The sequence below is a fragment of the Equus quagga genome, chromosome 11 (genome assembly GCF_021613505.1).
Source record: "Equus quagga isolate Etosha38 chromosome 11, UCLA_HA_Equagga_1.0, whole genome shotgun sequence".
Classification (NCBI taxonomy): domain Eukaryota; kingdom Metazoa; phylum Chordata; class Mammalia; order Perissodactyla; family Equidae; genus Equus; species Equus quagga.
The window spans coordinates 99,913,017-99,937,474 of NC_060277.1; the positions used below are offsets into that span (position 1 = coordinate 99,913,017).

The 24,458-nt window shown below is 40.6% G+C and overlaps 1 protein-coding gene across 6 annotated transcripts in view; it reads left to right on the forward strand.

Moving 5' to 3' along the window:
- Window positions 1–331: 331 nt before the first annotated feature.
- TLK2 (tousled like kinase 2) overlaps window positions 332–24,458 on the forward strand; it is a 109,988-nt gene continuing 85,861 nt past the window's right edge. For 3 of the 6 annotated variants that reach the window (XM_046676325.1, XM_046676328.1, XM_046676327.1), the window contains exons 1-2: window positions 949–1,099; window positions 2,606–2,691. In XM_046676325.1, the coding sequence (XP_046532281.1) occupies window positions 964–1,099; window positions 2,606–2,691 (222 nt within the window). In that variant the 5' untranslated portion in view covers window positions 949–963. Of the gene's footprint in view, window positions 780–948; window positions 1,100–1,861; window positions 1,950–2,605; window positions 2,692–24,458 lie in introns of those variants that run through there. The other 3 variants (XM_046676329.1, XM_046676330.1, XM_046676326.1) reach the window with 3 other exon arrangements.

Below are 24,458 nucleotides of genomic sequence, written 5' to 3' on the forward strand. Positions count from 1 at the left end.
TCTCAGGGCGGCCCGACCTCCCTCCGCGGCGCGGCCCGTCCGCCGGCGCCGCGCGTCCGCCCGCGCCCAGCCGCCCGGCGAGGCGGCGGCCTCCTTCGCCGCGCGGGGTCCCCTGGTTAACCCCTGCCCGCCAGCCCGGCCGCTGATTGGAGGAGGCGGGGCGCCGGGGCAGCGGGGACCCCCCCACCTTCCTCGTCCCCTCCCCCTCCTCCCCCACTGTCGGCTCTTCCCCCACCCCCCAGGACCCCCCCCTGCCTCCCAGCCGTGCAAATCTCGCGAGGAAACACGCGGTTTCACTAGTGTGTTTACACCGATCACTACTAATCCGGACCGAACCGATCCGGATTAAGGGGCCGGAGGCGGGTCCTGGGCACCAGCGGTTCCGACCCCCCCGCCCTCCACGCCGCACCCGAGTGGCCCCGAGCCGAGCGGGCCCCCTCCTCCCGGCCCGGCCTGGGCCCTCCTGCGCCTCCCTTGGCCTTTGTCCGGCGCCAGGAGGCCGGTCCCGCGCCCCCCGCGGCCGCCCGGGCCCGGGCCCGCGTCGGGCGCCTGGCTCTGTACGCGAGCCCGGGGATCTGCGGCCTCCGCGGCCCCCCTCCCCCGCCCGCCCTCTCGTGGAGCCCGGCGCCGGCGGCGGCTGCCTGGGCGGGGGGTTGCGGCGCTCAGGAGAGGCCCCGGCTCCGCCCCGGGCCTGCCCAGGGGGAGAGCGGAGCGGTCCGCAGCCGGGTCGGGTCGGGGCCCCTCCCGGGAGGAGCGTGGAGCGGCGGCGGCGGCGGCAGGTGAGAGGCTGAGCCCCGGGCGGGGGAGGCCGCCGGGCCTAGGGCATTAACCGTCCGGGGGACCCCCTCGCTGAGGAGTCTGCGGCCTGGGCCCACCCGGGGCCGGCGCCGGGCCGCAGCTCCTCGGCGCGGAGGCGGGAGCGGCTCCCCGAGGGCTGCGGGTCGCCGAGGGGCCGGGCCGAAGATGGGGGAGGCCCAGGCGGCCCCGGCCTGGGAGTGGGGCCGGCGGGCGGCGGGGAGAGGGGGCCGCGCCGGCAGCTGGAGGCCCCGGCAGCCTCCCGGGCGCCCCCGAGAGCTGGCCCGCCCTCCCTCCGTGACAGGTGGGCCTGGAGTTGGGGAAAGTTTGCAGCCGGCGGCAGGCGAGGGGCGCTGGGACCAGGCCCCATCGGTCCTGCTTCCCGGCTGTGGGCTCCGGGGAGGATCCCAGTCCAAGGCCCCGCTGCAATGAGACAGAGTGGCTATTTCCTTAACATGAGTTGACATTAAATGGAATAACCGCTGGGGCGTCATTTTCTGGGCCAGGCCTGGGGATGGAGGTTTAGGAAATGTTCCGAGAGACCCTGGGGTTTGAGGGAGGCTGCAACCTCTGCCATTCCGGCCTCGATTAGGGCAGGGCGAGACGCGAGGAAGGCCACTGAGGGGAACGACACTCGCTCAATCTCCTTTTCCCTTTCTTTTTCGTCTTTTAAAGATGCCTTTCTACGTTTCCGAGAATTTCTGAATTCCCTCTCTAACCTGCACTTGTCTGTGTGGGTGAAACTTTAATTTGTCACCCTTTCATTCCCCTTTGCCCCGGGCCCTCAATCCAGGAAGGGAAATGAAACTGGAGGACTAGTAGGGGTTGTTACTGGAAATTGTGGAGTCGTTAGATTGCAGAGGAGAATGTTTAATTCGTGTTTTCAGTGAACTTTTAAATCATACCAATAACTATTTAATAATACGTTGGAAGTGGTTCTATGTAATGGTGTGTGCTCCTTTTCCACTTTTAATGTTAGAGAGGTTTCCAATGGGTTCTGCAAGAGTTGATCTCTTGCAAAGGATGGACGTAATTGTTGAAAGTCGCCTGTGCATTAATTGGTCGTGGAAGGAGTTTAAAAATGGTGTCCTCCTGCCCCTCCCTGCTTGGAAGGAGTGCTAAAAGCAGACGTCTAAAGAAACCTACTGCTCCAGGTAGTGGTCAGAAAAAGGTTTTGTAAAGGGATGCTTATGGAGCTATACTAATTTCCTGAGTGATTGCAGGTTGATGGTTTTACCATGGGTTCTCGATTAGATTTGAAATAATTAATCCCTTTTTTCATGAGCTGCTGTGAGCTCTTCAGAGAAAAGAGCTATGTAATAGCATTATTTGAAGTTATTTGTAGCTTCTGATTCATGCTATATTTTGAAATTAATACCGATGATTTATATTTTTAGTTTAAGAACTAGTTCTTGTGTGTTTGGGAAAGAAATATCTAAAAGTACTTAGCTAAATTCAAAAGTTGATAGAAGGAATTTTCTTTCTTGCAAGTTAGTCCTTTTACAGATCAACTTTTACAGGGATCAGATGAAGGGTTTGAGGGTTTTTTGCTGTTAAAATCAAATCAGAAATAGAGAAGAATAAGTGGCCGTTAAAAGAGGACTTCTGAGGCACTTTATAACTTTAAATATATTACTCTTTGATGCAGCGCATTGTAGTGTATCACTTGAGTGTGGTATTTACTTCAGGTTTACCTGGATGTGATCATTCAGTGACATAATTACTGTGAGTTTTGTTTGTGAGGAACCTAAAAATTGGTTCTTCACATTTTAGTTTTTGTGGTCTCACAACCTACTTTTTCTCATTTCAGTAGAAATGATGGAAGAATTGCATAGCCTGGACCCACGACGGCAGGAATTATTAGAGGCCAGGTTTACTGGAGTTGGTGTTAGTAAGGTGAGTAAAATGATGATAATGAACACTGTTCACAGTCTAATTGAAACACATTTAAAAAGCAATTAAGAGCAGTTTGGGTGGATCATACTGATAGATTGCAGGGGAGTAGATTTGGCTCATGGTTCCAGTGAGCTTTTAAATCCTACCAGTCATTCCAATCGTGTAACAGTGTGGTTGAAGGTATTCTATATGGGCCTGTGTGCTGCTTTCCCCCTCTGGTAGGGGAGCGATTTCCCATGGGTCTCGTTGCAAGGATACTGATGGAATGTGTATCTAGCTTCTATGCGGGATTTTGTCAAAAACTCCTCAGTCAGAAGAAAACTGTTAGTGGAAAGGTCTTGGTGTGGCTTCATTACGCTGGAGTTTGGGGATGACTGCGTGGTAGAGTTTGGAAACGTCTGCGTCTGCTACGTCCGTCAGTTCTCCCAGTCTGCAGTTCAGCACATGCTTCCTGGTTGCTCCCCGAGACTGCTTTCTCTCTCCTTCTCTTATTCCTCCTTGTTCAGTCTGTTCATTTTTGTTCTGGGAGTATAAAGTAAGATCAAGCCCCCGTTAACAGTCAGGTGTTAAGTTAAGCAATGTCACGGCTTCCTGTGTGTCCTTACATACCTGCTACTTCACCCCTCTGCTGTCATAGGATGGTATTGGTACAATATGTAAAACATATTTATCATTTTAATACTACATGTAAAATATATTTATGATGTTTTATTTAAAAGCTCACCAGTCCAAAATTGTTGGATTACTTGGGCTCGAGACTTGTTAATTTTTTTTTTTTGAGGAAGATTAGCCCTGAGCTAACGTCTGTCACCAATCCTCTTCTTTTTGCTGAGGAAGACTGGCCCTGAGCTCACATCTGTGCCCATCTTCCTCTATTTTATATGTGGGACCCTTGTCACAGCATGGCCTGACAAGGGGTGCGTAGGTCCACACCTGGGATCCAAACCAGTGAACCCCGGGCTGCCGAAGCAGAACATGCGAACTTAACTGCTGTGCCACCAGGCTGGCCCTGAGACTTGTGAATTTTTGATCTTTGACTTCTTGTGAACATTTCTTTCTGTGCTTTTCAAGAAATCTTATTTTTCGTGATGACCTAGACGTTAGTCGCATGCTTTGGTTAGTAGCTTCTTAAAAAAGAAGGTGTTTGTCAAGGTTTTATTGGAAAAACTGGCTGCTTTGATGGGTCTCATAATTTTGGTGAGCTGGAACAGCTTGATAGTTTTTGTTCTTTCAACAGATGTTGAGTGCCTGCTGCACACTAGGCATTGTGCAGGATGTTGGGTATGATGCCTCAGCCCAGTGCCTCCGAGTCCCCTTTGTGGAGAGAGCAAGAGATACAGACAGACAGAGATAGTCCCGTGCTGAGAGCTGTGTTAGAGCTGTGATGGGGTGCTCTGGAACATGAAATTTGTTATACCCTTGGTAGTTCTTCGTTTCTTTGGCCACTTTAATTAAATAACTGACTTTTGTCGCACTTTGGAGCGTGGCTTTATTCTTGACTGTTGTTACATATATATTTATATATACGTGTAAGCGCTCTGATCTAGGTGAAGCAGCTTCACCTGGAACTGAGTGGTATACTTGAGTATTAAATTGATCTCTGATTCAATTGATTACCTAATAATGACCTTTGGTGTGTCTTTTAATTTGGAATACAGTAGAAGGCTTATATCTGAATCTGTCTGTTCAAATGGTCACCTACTGAGTAAAAGTAAGTTTATATTCAAATTGTACGTAGTTTGAACTCATTGGGCTTTGTTGTTAGGTTGCTTTTCTTTTCTTCTGTTAGGTTCACGATAGCTGTATCCAGGTCTGCTTTTGGTGGGTGGAGCATACATGATGGAAATGAGTGACACTGAATTTTGCTGCCTAGGCCCAACTTAAAAATCGTATAACTAAGGTGTCAGGAAACTTTAATACAATGATCCATCTGTTTAATCGGAAGTTCTACCTTTAATATAGAGAGAAAGAAGTTCCTTTATATCCAGACGCTTTATGCCATTAATTGTTATTTTGATGATTCTAGTCATGGTAAGTATATTGATTACAATAAATATGTTATTCAAGGACTAGCAAGAGAGTAGGTTTTTTTCCATGGTAAAGAAACTTGGAAAAAAACCCGAACAAGTAAATTATTATGTAGTTTGAGAGTTAGATAGAGGAAAAGAAAATCTCCATTTTGTATGACTTTTTTTGCCTGCAAGACATTGTCTCTCTCAGACCACTGATCTGAAATAGGAGTGGGGAGGCCGCCGTGGTCGTGGGAGTGAAGGTGCTTTTGGAAAAACCCCTCCTCCCAGCTTTGAATTCCTGGTTGTGGGTCATAATTTCTCAAAGAGGACATCACTGCTGTGCTGATGACAGCTTTCAGTTCTGCAGAGATCAAGAGGGCTTTCAGCTCTTGCTCCAAATGGGAGAGCAGAGTGACTTTCCCGTAATAGTGCCACCTAGTGGGGCTGTTGCCACCGCATGGGCTGTCTCGGGGTTTCTCCTAAGTATTCATAACATTTTCAGTACTTTTTGATATCCATAGAAGGAAGAAAGTCAGTGCCACTGTGGAGTCTTTCATAGTGGACGAGAGTGTTTTAGGTAGCTGCAGTTTTTGAACTTCCTGGTTATTATAGGTCTTCTGTTACATTGCTTCAAATTTTTTACATCTGCAAATTAGATATATATCACAAAATTTAGGCTAAAAGAAAATGGCCAAGCCACCACATTTATTGCTTATATTTAAGTTGCTCTTTACTTAATTTAGGTTTTTTATCAGCAAATTTTAAATTTTCTTGCACATTGTCTTTATATGCATTCAATTTCTCTTTCTATTAGCATATTTAGTTTATAATAACCAGTAAACCAAAAGCACGTGTTTTGCACTTTGGGATGCACTTTGTGGTGGTTTGTTTAAGAGATGGATGTTTTCTGTCATTAGTGAGTTGATAGAGGAAAGTAGCCTAATGTGCACTGAGAAGCTATAGCTGGCTTTCCTCCTCTAATCTAGCTGCCACTTTTTAGGAGGATTTGTAACTATTCTCTTAGCTTTTTTGAGGGATAAGGCTGAATTGGGTTGTGAACTGACTTCTACCTGATAAATGAGCTGTTCTACTCCTTTTTTAAGATCTCTTCCTTTAAGCACTGGATAGTCTACTTCCAGTCACGTGAAACTGATCCTACCTTGTATTCATGTGTTTTCAATGCGTTCCCTACTCTGCTCCCTTTTGACAATTTAAATATTGGTAGGCTCTCTGATTCTGGAGACTGTAAAGTAGGTGGAATTCCTCTTAATGCACTCTTAATCTGTACCTAGTTGAATTTGAATGCTAATATAGTAGCTGATAGTTACATAGTACCTACGATATGTCAGGTACTGTTCCAAGTACAGTAAAAGTAATAAGAGGGGAATTTAGGTCTTTCATGACAGGGATACTGGTCTTAATAGACTTCCATTCTCTTTTTGTAAAACATACTGACTGATGTCCACTGCATTGCTCCCACCAGTTGAATTATAGACTTACCAAGGATCACTTTATGACAACTTGCAGTTGATTTAAAATTATATAATTTAATACAGAATTGTGTAAGCCAATGAAATATGATTGTAAAAATGAAAGAATTGTTGATTCTCTGAAAACTAAGTTAACTGCCTTAGAAAGACTAAACATAAGGTGAGTCAATATGGAGATATCTGTAAAAATTTATAGTTTTTTTTTTTTTACATCTAGAAGAATTCTTCATTTAGATCCTTGACGAGTATCTTTTAAGTTCTTGCTTCACTTTTAAAGAAATCGAAACTAGAAATTGTAGATGATGCATTCTGGGTGTGGTTTGTGTAAGACAGTTTGGAACTACAGTCAGTGGATCTAAACTCAGAAGGCCTGCATCAAAGACTGGCAACAGAAGATACATTTAGATGTTTTAGGTTCAAAGAAAATGTTTAAGTTGTCGTTTTTTTTAGATTTCCCACTGTAACTTGCTTTTTTGATTAATGTCATTGCTTTCAGTTGTATTGAATGAAAGGATTATGCATTACTTGGATGGTATTGAAAAGGAGCAAAATGAGAAGCCACAAAAAGTGGTGCTGTCTATTTTGGCATGAAACGACCACGTGCTTTTAAGTAGTACCACATAGTAGATTTTTGATGTTTTCTTAAAGAAAAATGATCTCTTTTCCTACCGTTTTAAGAATTTGAGTCTGATACATGATCACCTTCAATGATCAAATTTGACTTCTGAAAAGATGTTTAATCAACTGATAGCTTTCTCTACTGTCATTTAGTTAATTGCATCAATTAGAAGATGTCAGTTATGGGTATCTAGTGTTAGCTATTTCATATACCAATACTGATAGTTTTTTAAAATATGTATAGGTATTTTACATTTAATACATAGTTAGACAACGCTCAGTAAGCATAAATGCTGACACAGTCTCTGCTTACACCAGTAAATTTTAAGGAACTGTTGATAAATCTTTTATATGTTTGACTTTATGTTGTCTTCTCCCTTTCGTTTACTTTAGTACTCATTTAATTCTTACCTTATTTCACATGTAGTCAAATATCAACTCATGGCTCTTTGAGATTTCTCCAGCCTTTGTCTGCCCCCACTACTACTGCCTTAATCCAGACTTTTCTCATTCATAACTGTTAGCCAGTCTGTCCTACCCCATTCATCTTTCTGTAAACTGCCACCAGTTATAGTTCTAAAAATACCAACATTGTTTTACTCTCTCTCTTTAAAGGCTCCCCATTGCCTGCTGATAAAGTTAAAACTCTCTATCCTGACTTTTCACCTTCCTGGCCAGTTGTCTGCTCCCCGTCTGCTGTGCTCTGCCAGCTCACGCTGACTGATATCCTGACCTGCAGTGTTAGCAAACAGGCCCCGTGCTGTCTCCTCCCCTTTCCTTTTTTATTTGCCTGATGAACTTTTAGCTTACTCTTTGAAGCAGAATTTAGATATCTCTTCCTTATAGCTTTTCCAGATAATCCCATCAATCTGGTTGCATTCTCTTACTAGCCCTGGATAACCTACTCTTACTGTAACGTGTATCATTGTTTTCCCTGTTAGTCTTGAGAACATGGATGGTATCTTTAGCTCTGACTATTCAGACGCTCAGTCTCTTGTATACACTGAAGAAATCTGTGTTGAATTGCAAAAGAGTATTGAGAAGATGGAAGTAGAGTAAGTTGTCACCCATGTAGACGTGGTCCGCTCTAGCTTTTGTTTTTTAGTCTCAAAACTCTTGTCTTTTAATTGGAAGATTTAGTTCATTGAACTTTAATGCAATGACATATGTTTGGGCTTAAATCTTTCTTATGTTTCTTTTTTTTTTTTTTAAGATTTTTTTTTATTTTCTCCTTTTTCTCTCCAAAGCCCCGCCCGCCCCGTACATAGTTGTATATTCTTCGTTTTGGGTCCTTCTAGTTGTGGCATGTGGGACGCTGCCTCAGCGTGGTTTGATGAGCAGTACCATGTCCGCGCCCGGGATTCGAACCAACGAAACACTGGGCCGCCTGCAGCGGAGCGTGCGAACTTAACCACTTGGCCACGGGGCCAGCCCCTCTTATGTTTCTTTTTAAATCTTCCTTATGTTTCTTTTGCCTTCTTTTTGAAATCATTTTTAAATTTATGGATTAATTCTCTACTATGGAAGATAAAGAAATAAGCATTCTCATACTTTTTCTTTCTTCTACCTTCAGATTTTTGTCAGTTTTATTATTTATTTTGAACATTCCATTTTTCCCTCCTCTAGTTTGAAAGTTATGTACTCTTTTATTGGTTACCTTGGAAATTACAACATGCATCCTTAACTTAGCAAAGATTAATGTTAATCAGTACCTTTGCCCTCTTCATCGATACCAGGGCTCTGAAGATTTAACTCCATCATTCCTCTCCCAACTCATATGCTGTTGTTCAGTATTTCACTGTATATATATATATTTAATTAACTTTATTCTTTAAATCAGTTTTAGGTTTATAGAAAACTGAGCAGATAGTAGAGTTCCCATATACTTCCTTGCCACTCCTCCTAGTTTCCCCTCTTGTTAACATCTTGTGTTAATGTGGTAGTTTGTTACAATTGATGAATCAATACTGATACATTATTGTTAACTAAAGTCCATAGTTTAACATTAGGGTTTGTTCTTTGTGTTACACTGTTGTGTGAGTTTTGATAAATGTAGAAAATGTCATGTATCTACCATTAGTATGTATATTTTTAAGAGTCCACAGATTATTATTGAATCTGTTTTATATAATCAGTGTTCATTTAACCTAACCTTCATGTTTACTACTTTGTTCTTCATTCCATTTGCATCTTTGACCTTCTACCTGGAATACTTTTTCTTTTGCCTGAAATACCTTCTTTGGAATTCCTGTAGTGTGGGTCTGCCACTGATTGTCTCCCGATTTTATCTGCTATAAATTGTCTGTTTTTGGCCTTTTTCTTGAATGGCATTTTTGGTAGGTTTAAAATTATAGGTTGACTATTTTCTTTTAGCACGTTGTTTGCTGTTGTCGACTGGCTTCCGTTATACCCTTTCTATTTTTAGTCTCATTGCCATTCTGCTGAAGGTAATGTCTTTTCTTTGCCCGTTTTTGAGATTTTCTCTTTGTCTTTGATTTTCTGCACTATAATGTGGGGATGGGAGATATGTCTAGCTTGGCTTACATTTTTTTCTTTATTGTTTTCCTGTGCTTTATTTACATCTGAATATTTTCTGAGAGCCTGAGCATACACTTCTAATAAAACAGATGTTAGGTTTTAGAGCAATTTTAGGCTCTCAGCAAATTGAGTAGAAGGTATGGAGACTTCCCATATACCTACTGTCCCCGCGCATGCATAGCCCTCCCATTCTCAGCATCCCCCATCAGAGTGGCACATTTGTTAGGATTGATGAACCTCCATTGACACATCATTATCACCCAGAGTCCATAGTCTACATTAGGGTTCACTCTTAGTTACATACATTCAATGGGTTTGCTCATATGTATAATGATATGTGTCTATTATAGTATCATAGAGAGTAGTCTTACTGCCCTAAAAATTCTCTATGCTCCAACTGTTCATCCTTCCCTCACCTAACCCTTGGCAACTGATGATCTTTTTACTGTCTCCATAGTTTTGTCTTTTCTGTAATGTCATATAGTTGGCCTCAAACAGTATGTAGTCTTTTCAGATTGCCTTCTTTCACTTAGTGATATTCATTTAAGTTTTCTCCATGTCTTTTCATGGCTTGTTAGCTCATTTCTTTTTGTTGTTGTTGTTGTTCTTCTTTTTTTTTGGTGAGGAAGATTGACCTTAAGCTAACATCTGTTGCTAATCCTCTTTTTGCTTGAGGAAGATTGTCCCTGAGCTAACACTTGTGCCCGTCTTCCTCTATCTTTGTATGTGGGACAGCACCACAGCATGGCCCGATGAGTGGTGTGTAGGTCTGTGCCTGGGATCCAAACCTGCAAACCCTGGGCCACCAAAGCAGAGCTTGCAAACTTAACTGCTGCGCCACTGGGCTGACCCGTTAGCTCGTTTTTTTTTTAGCAATGGATAATATTCCGTTGTTTGAATGTACCACAGTTTATCCATTCACGTACTGAAGGACATCTTGGTTGCTTTCAAGTTTTAGGAATTATGACTAAAGCTGCTATAAACATCTGTGTGCAGATTTTTGTGTGGATGGTTGAATTACTTTTATTTATTTATTTTTGGTGAGGAGGATTGTTCTAGAATATTCTCAGCTATTGTCTCCTCATATTGCCTCTGCCTTCTTTTCTGTCTTCTTCTCACACTCCATGTAACCATATGTTAGACCTTCTTACTGTGTGTTCTTTGCCTCTTACCCTGTCTTTTGTATTGCTGGTTTTTATTTCCCAGGGCTGAATACTGGGTAGTTTCTTCTGATCTACCTTCTACTTCTTCATTTTCTCTGTAAATTTATCTAATCTATCTTCAGTGGCATAAACCTATCCCACTGAGTTTTTATGAGAACTGGTTTATTTCTGGGTCACTCTTATCCTGAGAGGGTAGCCCTGTGCTCCTTGTTTAAAGTATGGGGTGAGTTTCCCAGACCCCCTCATTGGGCAGGTCCTAGACTTGGACTTTCTTCCCTGTACTCCCTGGTCTTCTAAAGTACGACTCAGTTTCAAAGCTTTTTCTTTAGAATTAAATCAGCAGATCCCCTCAAATAGAAATAATTATTTTTTGAGTGCTGAGCTTACCTTTTTTTTTTTCCCCTTAAGGTTTTATTTTTTCTTTTTCTCCCCAAAGCCTCCTGGTACATAGTTGTATATTTTTAGTTGTGGGTCGTTCTGGTTGTGGCATGTGGGATGCTGTCTCAGCGTGGCCTGACGAGCGGTGCCATGTCCGCGCCCAGGATTCGACCTGGCAAAACCCTGGGCTGCCGAAGCAGAGCGTGCGAACTCAACCACTTGGCCGTGGGGCCGGCCCCTGAGCTTACCTTTCTGAATTCTTGTCTTCTCATGGATTTGGGTGCAGTAATTTCTTTTTTCAGTTTTTTACAGTCAGTAATATAAAACTATTTAACATTTATAAAGTGTACATGAACTCCTGTGCCTCAGAGGGTAAAGAATCCCTATCTGGTTTCCCACCTTTGTCATTTTTCACTTCCCTGCTGCTTCCTTCCTTCGTGTGTGTGGTCAGTGTTGTCATTGTCATCACTCCTGGCCATTAGAGTTATATTCTTATTCTCTGTTTACTTATAATTAAATAAAGATTAAATTGAAATCTTTTTTTTTTCTTTTTAAAGATTTTATTTTTCCTTTTTCTCCCAAAGCCCCCCGGTACATAGTTGTGTATTTTTTAGTTGTGGGTCCTTCTAGTTGTGGCATGTGGGATGCCGCCTCTGCATGGCCTGACGAGCGGTGTCTTGTCTGCACCCAGGATTCGAACCGGTGAAACTCTGGGCTGCCGAAGTAGAGTGCACGAGCTTAACCACTCGGCCACGGGCTGGCCCCTTAAATTGAAATATTTCTTAACACTTTATTTTTTCAAAAGGCAAGGAGAAGGCAAACAAATAAGGTATATTATCAGTGATTTCTTATTTCAAACCCGAGTCTAGGGATGGTTTGGCTTGGTCGGTCTTGCTCTCCCGCTCTGCCTTGTCTGGGTCTCACAGGCCTTGGTCCCGCTCGTGAAGGTGGGTTTCACTTGGTCCTAACTACTGTTAGATGGGATGGGGTGGACGAGTTTAGAATATGCTTCCCAGCGTGTTAGCCGTGTTTAAACGCTTCTTAGGCTATTCTCTTTGACTTTTTAGAGTGTATTTGCCCTCTTTCCCTAGTCCAGAAAGAGACTTGGCTTTTTCTAGTTCCATATATTCCTTCTGAGACTTTAGACACATTAAAAAAAATCATTCCTGGAGCACTTGATGACTGGCCTGCGGAAGAATTCACCTTCCCATCTCTCTGTTCTTTTTGGTTCGTTTGAGGGTAGCCTTTTGGCTTAGTGTGGGGCCACAGAACCTCTGTCGTAGGGTCGTTTGTCTCAGCACCTCCTGCCCTCGTCAGCGTTTTTGCCCTTAGAGAGACTTTCATGGGAAAGCTTGTTTCGTAATTTGGACCATTCTTGTTCTCTACCCAGGAAACTCTTCTGCACATTAGAGCAGTCCAAAGGACCTGTGGTGCCTCTGAAAGCTCTTCTCGGCTTGGTTTATTAGTTTTGCTGGGTTTCCAAAGTTCTGACTAAGTCGGGCTCTTTGCTTTTTTCCCACTCTCAGTACACTAGTTTTCTAGACTCTTATCTTTACTGTTTAACAACAGAACATAGTCATACTACATTAACTATCAGATGTAAGAGGTATCGTTCCCCTCAGATATACCTTGTGCTGAGGAATGCTCACAGTCTGAGAGAATTTTGGTTGTTTTGATAGTTTTGGAAGCTTAATTGGTAGTTTTATGTGCAATTTGGGATATAAAGCTAAGAAATCTTCATTATGGTCATATCTTACTTTTTTTTAAATTTAAATTTTTTATTTTTTTGAGGAAGATTAGCCCGAGCTAACATCCAATGTCAATCCTCCTCTTTTTGCTGAGGAAGACTGGCCCTGAGCTCACATCCTTGCCCTTCTTCCTCTGCTTTATATGTGGGATGCCTGCCACAGCATGGCTTGATAAGTGGCATGTAGGTCTGTGCTTGGGATCTGAACCAGTGAACCCAGGACTGCCGAAGCAGAGCGTGTGAACTTAACTGCTGCGCCACCGGGCCAGCCCATATATCTTACTATTTTAATGTACTCTTTTTTTAGTTGCATATATTGCAAAGTATACGGAAATAGGAATAATCTAGCTTTGGTCCTAGTACCTTCTAAGAATTTAACTAGCTGTGTGACTTGGAAGTCAGTTCAACTCTGGGCACTTCCAATTTAAAAAATTTATTTTTGATGAACTACATCAAAAAGAGGAGCCATATTTGAGATGGGGGAAAGTAAAACTCAAAAATTCCATTTAGGCATTAATACTATCAAAGAATGAGTAGTAGTGTTAAAGTACAAAATCCTCAGGAACAAAGACTAGAAAAAAAATCTTGCCAAAATTCTTTCCTTATTAAGCTCTTCATTATTTGGGAATTTGGGTACCAAATGCCATAGGAACAAGAAAAGTACCTTGCTCTACTCTATCAGTGTAGTTTGAAGACAGCAGCGAGCAAAAGAGAGGGTGGAGGGTTTTTCTAAGGATATTCTCAAGGAAAGGGTGAGGTGTGTTTCCTAATCCTAACTAGATGGGGGAGATGAAGAGATTGGTCATTAAACATCATTCTTTTTTTTTATTGTGGTGAATATACGTAAAATTTACCATTCTAACCATTTTTGAGTGTATAGTGATATTAAGTACATTCATTTATTGTGCAACCATCACCACCATCCCTCTCAAGAACTTTTTCATCTTGCAAAAATGAAACTCTATACTCATTAAATAATAACTCCCCATTTACCTCTCCCCACTGGCAACCACCATCCTACTTTCTGTTTTCTATGAATTTGACTACTTTAGAAATCTCAAGTAAGTGGAACCATACAATATTTTTCTTTTTCTTTTCTTCTTTTTTTTTTTAAAGATTTTATTTTATTTTATTTTTTTCCTTTTTCTCCCCAAAGCCCCCTGGTACATAGCTGTATATCCTTAGTTGTGGGTCCCTCCAGCTGTGGTATGTGGAATGCTGCCTCAGCGTGGCTCAATGAGCAGTGCCGTGTCCGCCTCCAGGATTCGAACCGCCGAAACACTAGGCCTCCTGCAGCGGAGCGTGCGAACTTAACCACTTGGCCATGGGGCCGGCCCCTATTTTTCTTTTTCTGTCTGGCTTATTTCACTTAGCATAATATCCTCAAGGTTCATCCATGTTGTAGCATGTGTCACAATTTCCTTCCTTTTTAAGGCTGAATAATATTCTGTATACCACATTTTATTTGTCCATTTATCTGTCAGTGGACACTTGAGGTGCTTCTCCCTTTTGGTTACTGTGAATAATCCTGCTATGAACATGGGTGTACAAATGTCTATTTGAGTCCCTGCTTTCTTTCTTTCTTTTTTTTTTTTTTTTTACTGAGGAAGAGCCATCCTGAGCTAACATCTGATGCCAATGTTCCTCTGTTTTTTTTTTTTTTCTGGTGAGAAAGGTTGGCCCTGAGCTAACATCTGTTGACAGTCTTCTTCTTTGTGCTTGAGGAAGATTGTTGCTGAGCTAACATCTGTGCCAATCTTCCTCCATTTTTTGTATGTGGGATGCTGCCACAGCATGACTCAAAGCACAGTGTGTAGGTCCGTACTGGGGATCTGAACCCATGAACCCTGGGCTGCTGACGTGGAGTGGGCAAAGTTAACCACTATGCCACTGGGCTGGCCCCCCTGCTTCCTCTGTTTTGTATGTGGGTCGCCGCCCCACCATGGCCGCCATTGAGTGCTGTAGGTCTGCGCTGGGGAACCAAACCCAGGCTGTGGAAGTGGAACACTCTGAACTTAACCACTAGGCCACAGGCTGCCCCTTAATCCCTGCTTTCAGTTCTTTTGAGTGGAATGGCTGGATCATATTCAATTTCACTCTTGTTGAAACTTGATCTCTCCTCAGCCCTTGCCATTGACAAAGGGCAGCCATAAAATGGTGATTCTTTTTCTTTTAGTTCACATTCAGCAAAAGTCTTAGAAGTCTTAGACATTTTCTTAACATCTGTAGAAGAACTTTGCAATTATTTTTGCAGATAGTATTATTGGCCCAGGAAGTTGAAGAACAAAGCCTGAACTAATCATGTAACTTGGTAAGTTACATAGGATAGCCTTTTATTTTAACTAAAGCATAGGTTAATTTTAAAATAACAGCTAGTGAATATCCAAATTTGCTGTACTAGAGTTTTGTTTTAACCAATATTGCCTCGAATATTAAGTCGTATGAAGACTATTAGTGTTGCCCACATAAAGATAACAAGGTGATGGTGTCTGTTGTAATGGATGTGACTTGTATGACTATAACTTTGCTGCTACAAAGAGTAAATATGTGATTTGTATCACAAACTGGTGCCAGAGTTGGTGTTAATTTAGTTCCTGTTTTGCCTGACACCAGAATAATACTAAGGAATGATTGTGGAATTAAAATGTGATATTAAGGGCCAGTTGTCTCAGGAGTTGGTGCCTCCAGTTCAGGATATCTTCTGTTATATTAATTAACTTTAGCAGTCAGATTTAATGTCCAAATTTAGCAGAAGTGACTAGCGTCAAACCAAAACTAACATCCAATCTCCATTATATTAACAATTGACCAGCTAGAACCAAGACACAAGATATCCCATCAACTTCTTGTGAAAAGCCATTTGGCCTGCTTATACGATAATCTGGATGAGATGAAGGAAAAGAGACATAACTATATTGAAATTTTAGTGCCCAAGTTTTCAGCAGTTGAGCTCAACCAACTTTTTTTTTTTCTTTTCCTCCCAAAACTATGTACCTCCTGGTACGTAATTGTGTAGTTTTAGTTGTGGGTCCTTCTAGTTGTGGCATGTGGGACATGCTTCTCAGCATGGCTTGATGAGCGGTGCCATGTCCGCACCCAGGATTCGAACCAGCAAAACCCTGGGCCACCAAAGCAGAGTGCACAAACTTAACCACTTGGTTACGGGGCCAGCCCCTCAACCAACTTTTATTGAATCTGTATTGTGTCTAGGTGTTATGAGAGATTAAAAAAAAATCAGCCAGATGTACTGTATACCCTTAAGGCACTTAGAGTCAGGCAGACGTGGACCCAGATGTCTGTGGCACATAGCTGAGTGTGGATGTGGAGATGTGAAGGTATTATGAGCCTCAAAGAAGGGAGCCTAATTAATTTGCTCAGGGGTCGGATTGTGTGTGGAAGGGTGGGAGTTTTTCTGTGTTGCTGAGAAAGATGACTATAAGATCACGGTAGATAAATGACCCAAGAAAAATTCTGATAAAATATCATGAATAAGTTACAGAATGATAGTACAGAAAGCTTGGTTTTGAAGGTTAGCAAAACCGCTTGGGGTCTAGGAAGAGTTTTTTTTTTTTTGTTCTTTTGTTTTTTAAAGATTTTACTTTTTCCTTTTTCTCCCCAAAGTCCCCGGGTACATAGTTGTATATTCTTAGTTGTGGGTCCTTCTGGTTGTGGCATGTGGGATGCCGCCTCAGCATGGCCTGATGAGTGGTGCCATGTCCACGCCCAGGATTTGAACTGGTGAAACCCTGGGCCGCCACAGCGGAGCGAGAGAACTTAACCACTCAGCCATGCGGCCGGCTCAAGTTTTTTTTTTTTGAAGAATTAGTTTTGATTAGGTGATATATTTGTGTAGTACAAAATTGAAAAGATTTCAAAGATACACAGTGAAACACCTCTTATACACCTTTCCTATGTCCATCTGGTTTCCCTCCCTGGAGACTATTATTAGCAGTTTCTTATATTTTATTTATATATATGTTTATCAAATATGATATGTATATGTAAGCAAATACATGTGTATAGTCACCCTTTCCATTTTTTAAAAATACAAAGACAAGTATATTATATACGCTTGTGAATTTTGCTTTTTGGGTATAAAATATTTTAGAAATTGTTTTATATTAGTACATATTGAGCTTCCTTTTCCTTTTTTTTCAAGGCTGCTTAACATTCCATTGTACAGCAGAACCATAATTTAATGAGTTTCCTATTGATGGACACTTAGATGAACAGTATGTTTTGCTGATATAAGCAGTGCTGTAGTGAATAAGCTCGTACATAATGTCATTTCACATGTGTTTACGTATGTTTACAAGCTAACTCCCTAGAAGTGGAATTGCTGTGTCAGAGGATATGAGCATTGGTACTTTTGGTAGTTGTAGCCACATTGCTGTCCGTGGAGGAGAGCAACGTAACTATCTTCCTCCTTCAGTGAATGAGAATGTTTGTTTCCTCATGGTCAAGTATGGCAAAGGAGTCCATGTGACAGATGTCAGGGCTCTTGAACCTCATAAAGTGCTAGGTAAAAATTTGTATATTTATGGATGTGTCTTTTTCTGGAGGGGAAGGGTCCACAGTTTTCATTGTATTCTTAAAAAATTCTTTGACTCTGGGGCTGGCCCCGTGGCCGAGTGGTTAAGTTCTCGCGCTCTGCTGCAGGCGGCCCAGTGTTTCGTTGGTGCGAATCCTGGGCGCGGACATGGCACTGTTCATCAAACCATGCTGAGGCAGCGTCCCACATGCCACAACTAGAAGGACCCACAACGAAGAATATACAACCATGTACCGGGGGGCTTTGGGGAGAAAAAGGAAAAAAAATAAAATCTTAAAAAAAAAAAAGAAAAAAATTCTTTGACTCAAAATAGGGTCAAAAACCACCGTCTGGCAGTTAATTGCCTCAAATTAGAACACATTGCTTTGTATGGTATTTCTTTTACGGAAAGTATTTGAGCAGAAGCATGTAAGTGATTATTAGAGGAGATGTATGCAGAGTTATTATGTAGGAGACTGGACTGAATCTAATTCCTAACTGTTTATTGTTTTTCCTTTCACTCCCTGGAAGGCCATGTTTTAAAAGGCCTTTTTTCTATTAAACTAAATTTATTAAGCAATACTTTATTTCCCCAATTTTATGAATCAGCTATAGAGCAGTATGAGGTGAATTTTACTACAAGGGGTTGAAATCCTTTGATCTATATGGAGTTGATAAAGTCAAATCAATTTGGCATTTTAAGTAGGCTGGGCAGGTGAAAAATAGTTGAGAGACCCCCATTATTATCTTTAGGATTTATTGAGGATTTAAGGAACAAACTTCTATACCAGATAATCTTCAAGGCTCTTTTGAGTTCTGTGTGTGTGTCAGCAATATATTTTCTGAGGTTTAGATGAGGACCTATATTAAGTTCTACTAAAAGTGCTTTTACAGATAAACTCTCACCATAACAGATTCCATAGGGCTTTCATATTTTTGGATAATTGAATTAATTTGTAACATACATATTATTGAAAGTCACAATTCTGTTGGTCCTGGAGAGAAAAACAGGAGTTCTATATAATAAATTAGAAGGTTAAAGGATTTAATTTATTTAGAGATAGTCAGTCTTATATAAGCCCTCTCTTTTTAAATACTGTATTATTATTTGGTGGCTTGTTCTGAAAGAGGATTTTTCTAGAGATGATTTGGAATATTTTATGAGAAAAGTGAGGTGAACCTCTATGTCATGCTAGATACTGAAGCAAAAGTTAAAAGGTCTTCCTGTTAATGACACTCAATAAGGAAAATTTTTAAAAAATTGATTGTTATATATTCTGGAACAGAACCAGAGGAGCCATTTGTTATACAGAATTATTTGTTGCAGATAACTTATTTTAACTAGTTCTCCAAAGTTTTATTTATTTCTGAAATAGAAGCTTAGAACAAAATTCTTATTATAGGCTATCCTTATAGAACTTTTTATAGTGATATTTGCTATAATGGGATTCTGCTTTTACTAACAAACCTTTGATTTCAATGAATTTTTAAGATATGGTCTATGTTAATTATTTCACATTCTGTTCCTTTTATTTGAAGGTAGACTATGATCAGTTAAATATGCATACCACTAGAAAAATAAAGAAATAATGGCTAATAATCCCTTAGTGGAGATAAAATAGAATACTTAGAAAATACACTGCAGTCCTAAAGAAGGAAGGAAAAGAGGAAAAAGAAACAAAAAAAAGGTGTGAAATAGGAAAAAAATTAGCAATAGGGTAGATTTAAACCCAAATATATTGATCATTAAATAAATTGTAAATGGTCTAGCACTGCAATTAAAAGAGAGTGTCAGGTTAGATCACTCTTATACGATCCAATGATATACTGTCTACAAGATCCAACTATGTGCTGTGTACAGAAACCTACTTTATTTATGTATTTATTTTTTGAGATTAAAGGCTATTCATTGGAATAAACAGGTTTAGTAATTAGACTGGGGAGACAATATACTGTTAGAAACATGGTTATAGGTTAATGTATGTGTATATATACTTTTTTGCACTAAAGGGTTATTTTTAAGTTCATTAAGCTAAATACTATAATTTTAGTTTTGGCAAATATGTTTCTGATTTTATAGAAAGTTTGCATTTTCATGACTATACATTAAAAAATAGCCCCTTTCCCTCTGACTTATTCAACTTTACCGGCATCTGAGAACATAGTGAGAACATAGGGAGGGAAAATCTTAGAGGATTTCTCACATTCAGTACCATTTTAGAATTTCCGTCCACCGTACGTTATGTGATGATACCTAAGTGAGTTAATCTTAGGATATGCAGTGAGGGATGAGTCTTGGCGAAACCCACTTTATTTTTAACATGTACCTTTATGTTTAAAGATTTTATTTTTCCTTTTTCTCCCCAAAGCCCCCCAGTACATAGTTGTATATTTTTAGTTGTGGGTCCTTCTAGTTGTGGCATGTGGGATGCTACCTCAGCATGGCTTGATGAGCGGTGCCATGTCCGCGCCCAGGATCTGAACTAGCAAAAGCCTAGGCCACCGAAGCAGAGCTTGCAATCTTAACCACTTGACCACAGGGCTGGCCCCCATATCTTTATGTTTGAAAGGATGGGAAAAGATACTGTATAAATACTAAGTATAAAAAGACTGGAGTGTGGCCGGCCCCATGGCCAAGTGGTTAAGTTTGCACGCTCTGCTTCAGCAGCCCAGGGTTTCGCCAGTTTGGATCCTGGGCTGAGGCAGCGTCCCACATGCCACAACTAGAAGGACCTACAACTAAAATATACAACTGTGTACTGGGAGGATTTGGGGAGAAAAAGCAGGGGAAAAAATAATGATTGGCAACAGTTGTTAGCTCAGGTGCCAATCTTTAAAAAAAAAAAAAAAAGACTGGAGTGACCATATTTGTATTAGACAAAGGAGACTTCAGAACCAGGCAAATATTACAAGTGGTAACGAAGCACATTTCTTAATGAAAAAAGGATCAATTCATTGGGAAGACCCAGCAGTCCTAAATGTGTATGTGTCCAGTAACAGTGAAGCAAAAACTGATAGTTGAAAAGAACGATAGACAAATCCATGATTATAGTTGGAAATTGCAACGTTCTTGCTCTATAATTGATAGAACAAGCAGGCAAAAAAATCAGCAAGGGGGGCTGGCCCCGTGGCCAAGTGGTTAAGTTTGCGCGCTCCGCTGCAGGCGGCCCAGTGTTTTGTTGGTGCGAATCCTGGGCGGGGACATGGCACTGCTCATCAAACCACATTGAGGCAACGTCCCACATGCCACAACTAGAAGGACCCACAACGAAGAATATACAACTACGTACCAGGGGGCTTTGGGGAGAAAAAGGAAAAAATAAAATCTTAAAAAAAAAAAAAGAAAGAAAGAAAAAATCAGCAAGGATATAGAAGATTTGAACAATACTATCGATGGACTGTACCTAGTTGATGTTTATAGAACACTGTGCCCACATTCTTTTCAAGTGCCCGTGGAACAGTTACCAAAATAGACTATATGCTAGACTATAAAACATGTTTCAACAAATTTAAAAGGATTGGAATCATATAGAGAGCACTGCTCTGACTACAATGAAATTAAATGAGAAATCAAAAAGAAAGAGATATCTAGAAATTCTGCAAATATTTGGAAGTTAAATAACATACTTCTAAATAACCTTTAGGTCAAAGAAGAATTCACAAGGGAGGTTAGAGAATATTTTGAACTGAATAAAAATGAAAACACAATATATCAAAATTTGTGGAATACAGCTAACGCACTGCTTAAGAAGGAAACTTATAGCTTCAAAAGAAAGGTTTAAAATCAGTGACCCAAGCTTCCACCTTAAAGAAGCTAGAAAAAGGGTCCGGCCACATGGCCTAGTAGTTTGTTTGGTGTGCTCCACTTTGGCAGCCCAGATTCGGTTCCTGGGCACAGACCTACACTGCTTGTCAGTGACTGTGCTCTGGTGGTGACCCACATACAAAATAGAGGAAGACTGGCACAGATATTAGCTCAGGGCAAATCTTCCTCAACAAAAACCCCCAAAAACAAGCAGCTAGAAAACAGAGCAAACTAAGTGGAAGGAGAGAAATAATGAGCTGAAATAAATAAAATAGAAAGCAAATCTGAATAAGTATATTTATTAGAGACATTGGAGTTATAATGAAAAGCCTTTTTACAAAGAAAACTCCAGTCCCATGTGGTTTTGTTGGTGAATTCTATAAACATTTAAGGAAGAAATAACAAATTTTTTAGAAATTTCAGAAAACACTTTTGAGGCCAGCATTACCTTGATACCAAACCAGGCAAAGACATTAGGAAAAAAGAAAACTATAGCTCAGTCTCCCTCATGAATATATATGCAAAAATCATTAGCAAAATATTAGTAAATTGAATCTAGAAAAAGATATATGAAAAGGATAATACATCATGACCAACGGGGTTTAATCCCATTTGCAAGGTTGATTTAACACTGAAAGTCAGTATAATTCACCATATTAATAGAATAAAAAAGAAAAGCTAAGTGACCTTGTAATAGATGCATAAAAAGCCTTTGAACAAGGTTCAATGCCAATTTGTGATAAAAGCTCTCAGCTAACTAGGAATAGAAGGGAACTTCCTTGATCTGATGAAAGGCATCTATGGAAAATCTACAGTGCACCTCATTCTCAATGGTGAAAGACGGAATGCTTTCAACCCAATGTCTAATAAAAAAGCTACTAGAGTTTAAGTTTTTACTAGGAAAGAAGATTAATTTATGAAAATCAATTGTATTTCTGTGTACTAGCAGTGTACAATTGGCAGTTGAAATTTAAAATGCAGTATCATTTACAGTAGCATCAAATAGTATAAATATAAAAACCTTCCCAAGGACAGAAGAGTGAGAATATTTCTTGAGTTTCTTGTAATAGAAGTTACCTTGTATACCCATTTCATGGATCTGGACACTGAGGTTCAAAGGATTAAAGAACACACATTGGTTTATGAGCACACCTTTGTTAAACACCTATTATGTAATAGATACTGTGCAGTGGATATAGTAGTGAATAAAATAGATGATCCCTGCCCTCATGGAGTTATAATCTAGTTGAAGGGAGAAATAGATTTAGGGTGCTGAGGTTCCATCTTTGGTTTAGCATTTTTGGTTTAGGCGAATGGTTCAAAGCCTTTACCTTCTAGTTAGATCTTAAATTAGATATCGTTGAATAATCTTGCCTCTATGTGGGGCAAACTATTGTAATAACATGCTTGGCAGTTTATAGAGTGGTTAAAACTGGTTGACTTGGTAGGTTAATGTTTCATGTTCAGGATGGTCCCTGCATATCCTCCCAGACTCCTCTGTGGGGGAAAGAGGGAACTAATCTTCATTGGATGCCAACTATATTTCAGGCAGTTTCACTCCCCTCCCCAATATGTAGTGTTATTTTATTTAATCCGTGCAATATCCCTAAGGTGGGTGGTGTTTCCTCTTTGTCGCAGGTGAGAGGACCAGAGCTCGTAGAGCTTTAGTGCTTTGCCCACTTTCCTGCAGTGGTTCAGTGATTCAGTCCCACACCTGTCTCACTTTACGCTGTCGGTACCAGCTGTTCTCAGTCATTTTTCTGTTGGTCACACCTCTGGACCATCCTATCTTTTCCCGTTCGGGAAATGCAAGAAAGTGAGATTAACTTTTATAGTGCTAACTTTGAATCTATTCTTTATTTTATTTTAAAAGTAAACCACTCAGAAGAAAAACAGTCAGTGATAAAATTTATGATACTCCTCACAGCTGAGATGTCAAGACACCAGTTATAAAGTGGCTTTAATACACTTTAATCCAAGCCACTGTCTGTCTATTTAAATTGCCATGTTAATTTAACTCTGAGCCTCGAGCCATGTGCCTTGGAAAATAATGTGCTTTAGGGGCATAAGTAACAGTAATCTAGCTAGTCTTACATGGGTTACACCAAGTGCACTGCCATCCTTGACAATAGGTTAGTAGTATAATTTGTGGAGTTAGTAGGTGAGATTGAGCAGATGAGATTGTCATGCCTTGGTGGAAAATCTCCCAACTGTCTTTCTCCTAACCAGATAGGTGGAAACTGGAAACAGCTAAGATGTGTGTGTGGGAGGTAGAGTCATTGATTATATAAACTTAAAATTACTCTCTTAAATTCTAGCCCTTGAACGGTCATAAAGGGCATTAGTGGTGTCTGCCTGGCTTTTTACAGATGAGTAAACTGAGGCTCATAGAGAGCAATTGACTTGGTAAAGGTTGTACCACAATCAGTAAGTGGCACAACTGGAATTTGGACTGCCGCCTCCTATCATTGTACCAATGGCTTGGGCTCTGCTATAGGAATTATGTTATACTGTTTCCTTTAGGAGATGGCAGTGGGTTTGTTTCTTACAGATTAATTAACGATCTCTTCAAAACGGTAAAAGCCAGGAACCTAAACTTACTGGTCATCGAACTTTCTTCAGGGTTATGTACCTCTTGGATGTTTTAAATCTGGATGATGTTATATTATTTAGTTATTTAGTACTTATTTATTTTTTAAAGATTGGCACCTGAGCTGATAACTGTTGCCAATTTTTTTTTTTTTTTTGCTTTTTCTCCCCAAATCCCCCCAGTACATAGTTGTATATTTTAGTTGGGGGTCCTGCTAGTTGTGGCATGTGTGACGCCACCTCAACACGGCCTCATGAGCCGTGCCATGTCCACGCCCAGGATTTGAACTGGTAAAACCCTGGGCCGCTGAAATGGAGTGCAGAAACGTAACCATTCAGTCACAGGGCTGGCCCCTGGATTATGTTATCTTTATATTTTTGTTCTTACTCTTATGACCATTTCTTCTGTGTTGTCTTTACTGTGAATGTTCCCCAGGATTTTATACAAAGTTTTTTCTGTCTGTGAATATTGAATTTGTAGTTTTTGATCTATAGAGGTTTTTAGCATTAGGAGAAAGGCTAAAGGCTAAATTGTAAGCTTTATTGTGAAATATATAGTAATCCATATGACTGTTGCTTCTATGTATATTGAAGTCATCCTCTTTTTCCCCTTAGGATTAGTAGTTTCTTGTTGGTTTTTCTTTTGGTGAGGAAGATTGGCCCTGAGCTAACATCTGTGCCAGTCTTCTCTATTTTGTATGTGGGACGTAAACACAGCACGGCTTGACGAACAGTCTGTAGGTCCATGCCCTGGATCTGAACTCACGAATTCCAGGCCACTGAAGCAGAGTGTGCGAAGTTAATCACTATGCCACCAGTCCAGGCTGTGGTTTAGTTTTTTTAATGATTAATTTTCAGTTATATGAGGAATACATGCATAGTTGTACAATAATGAG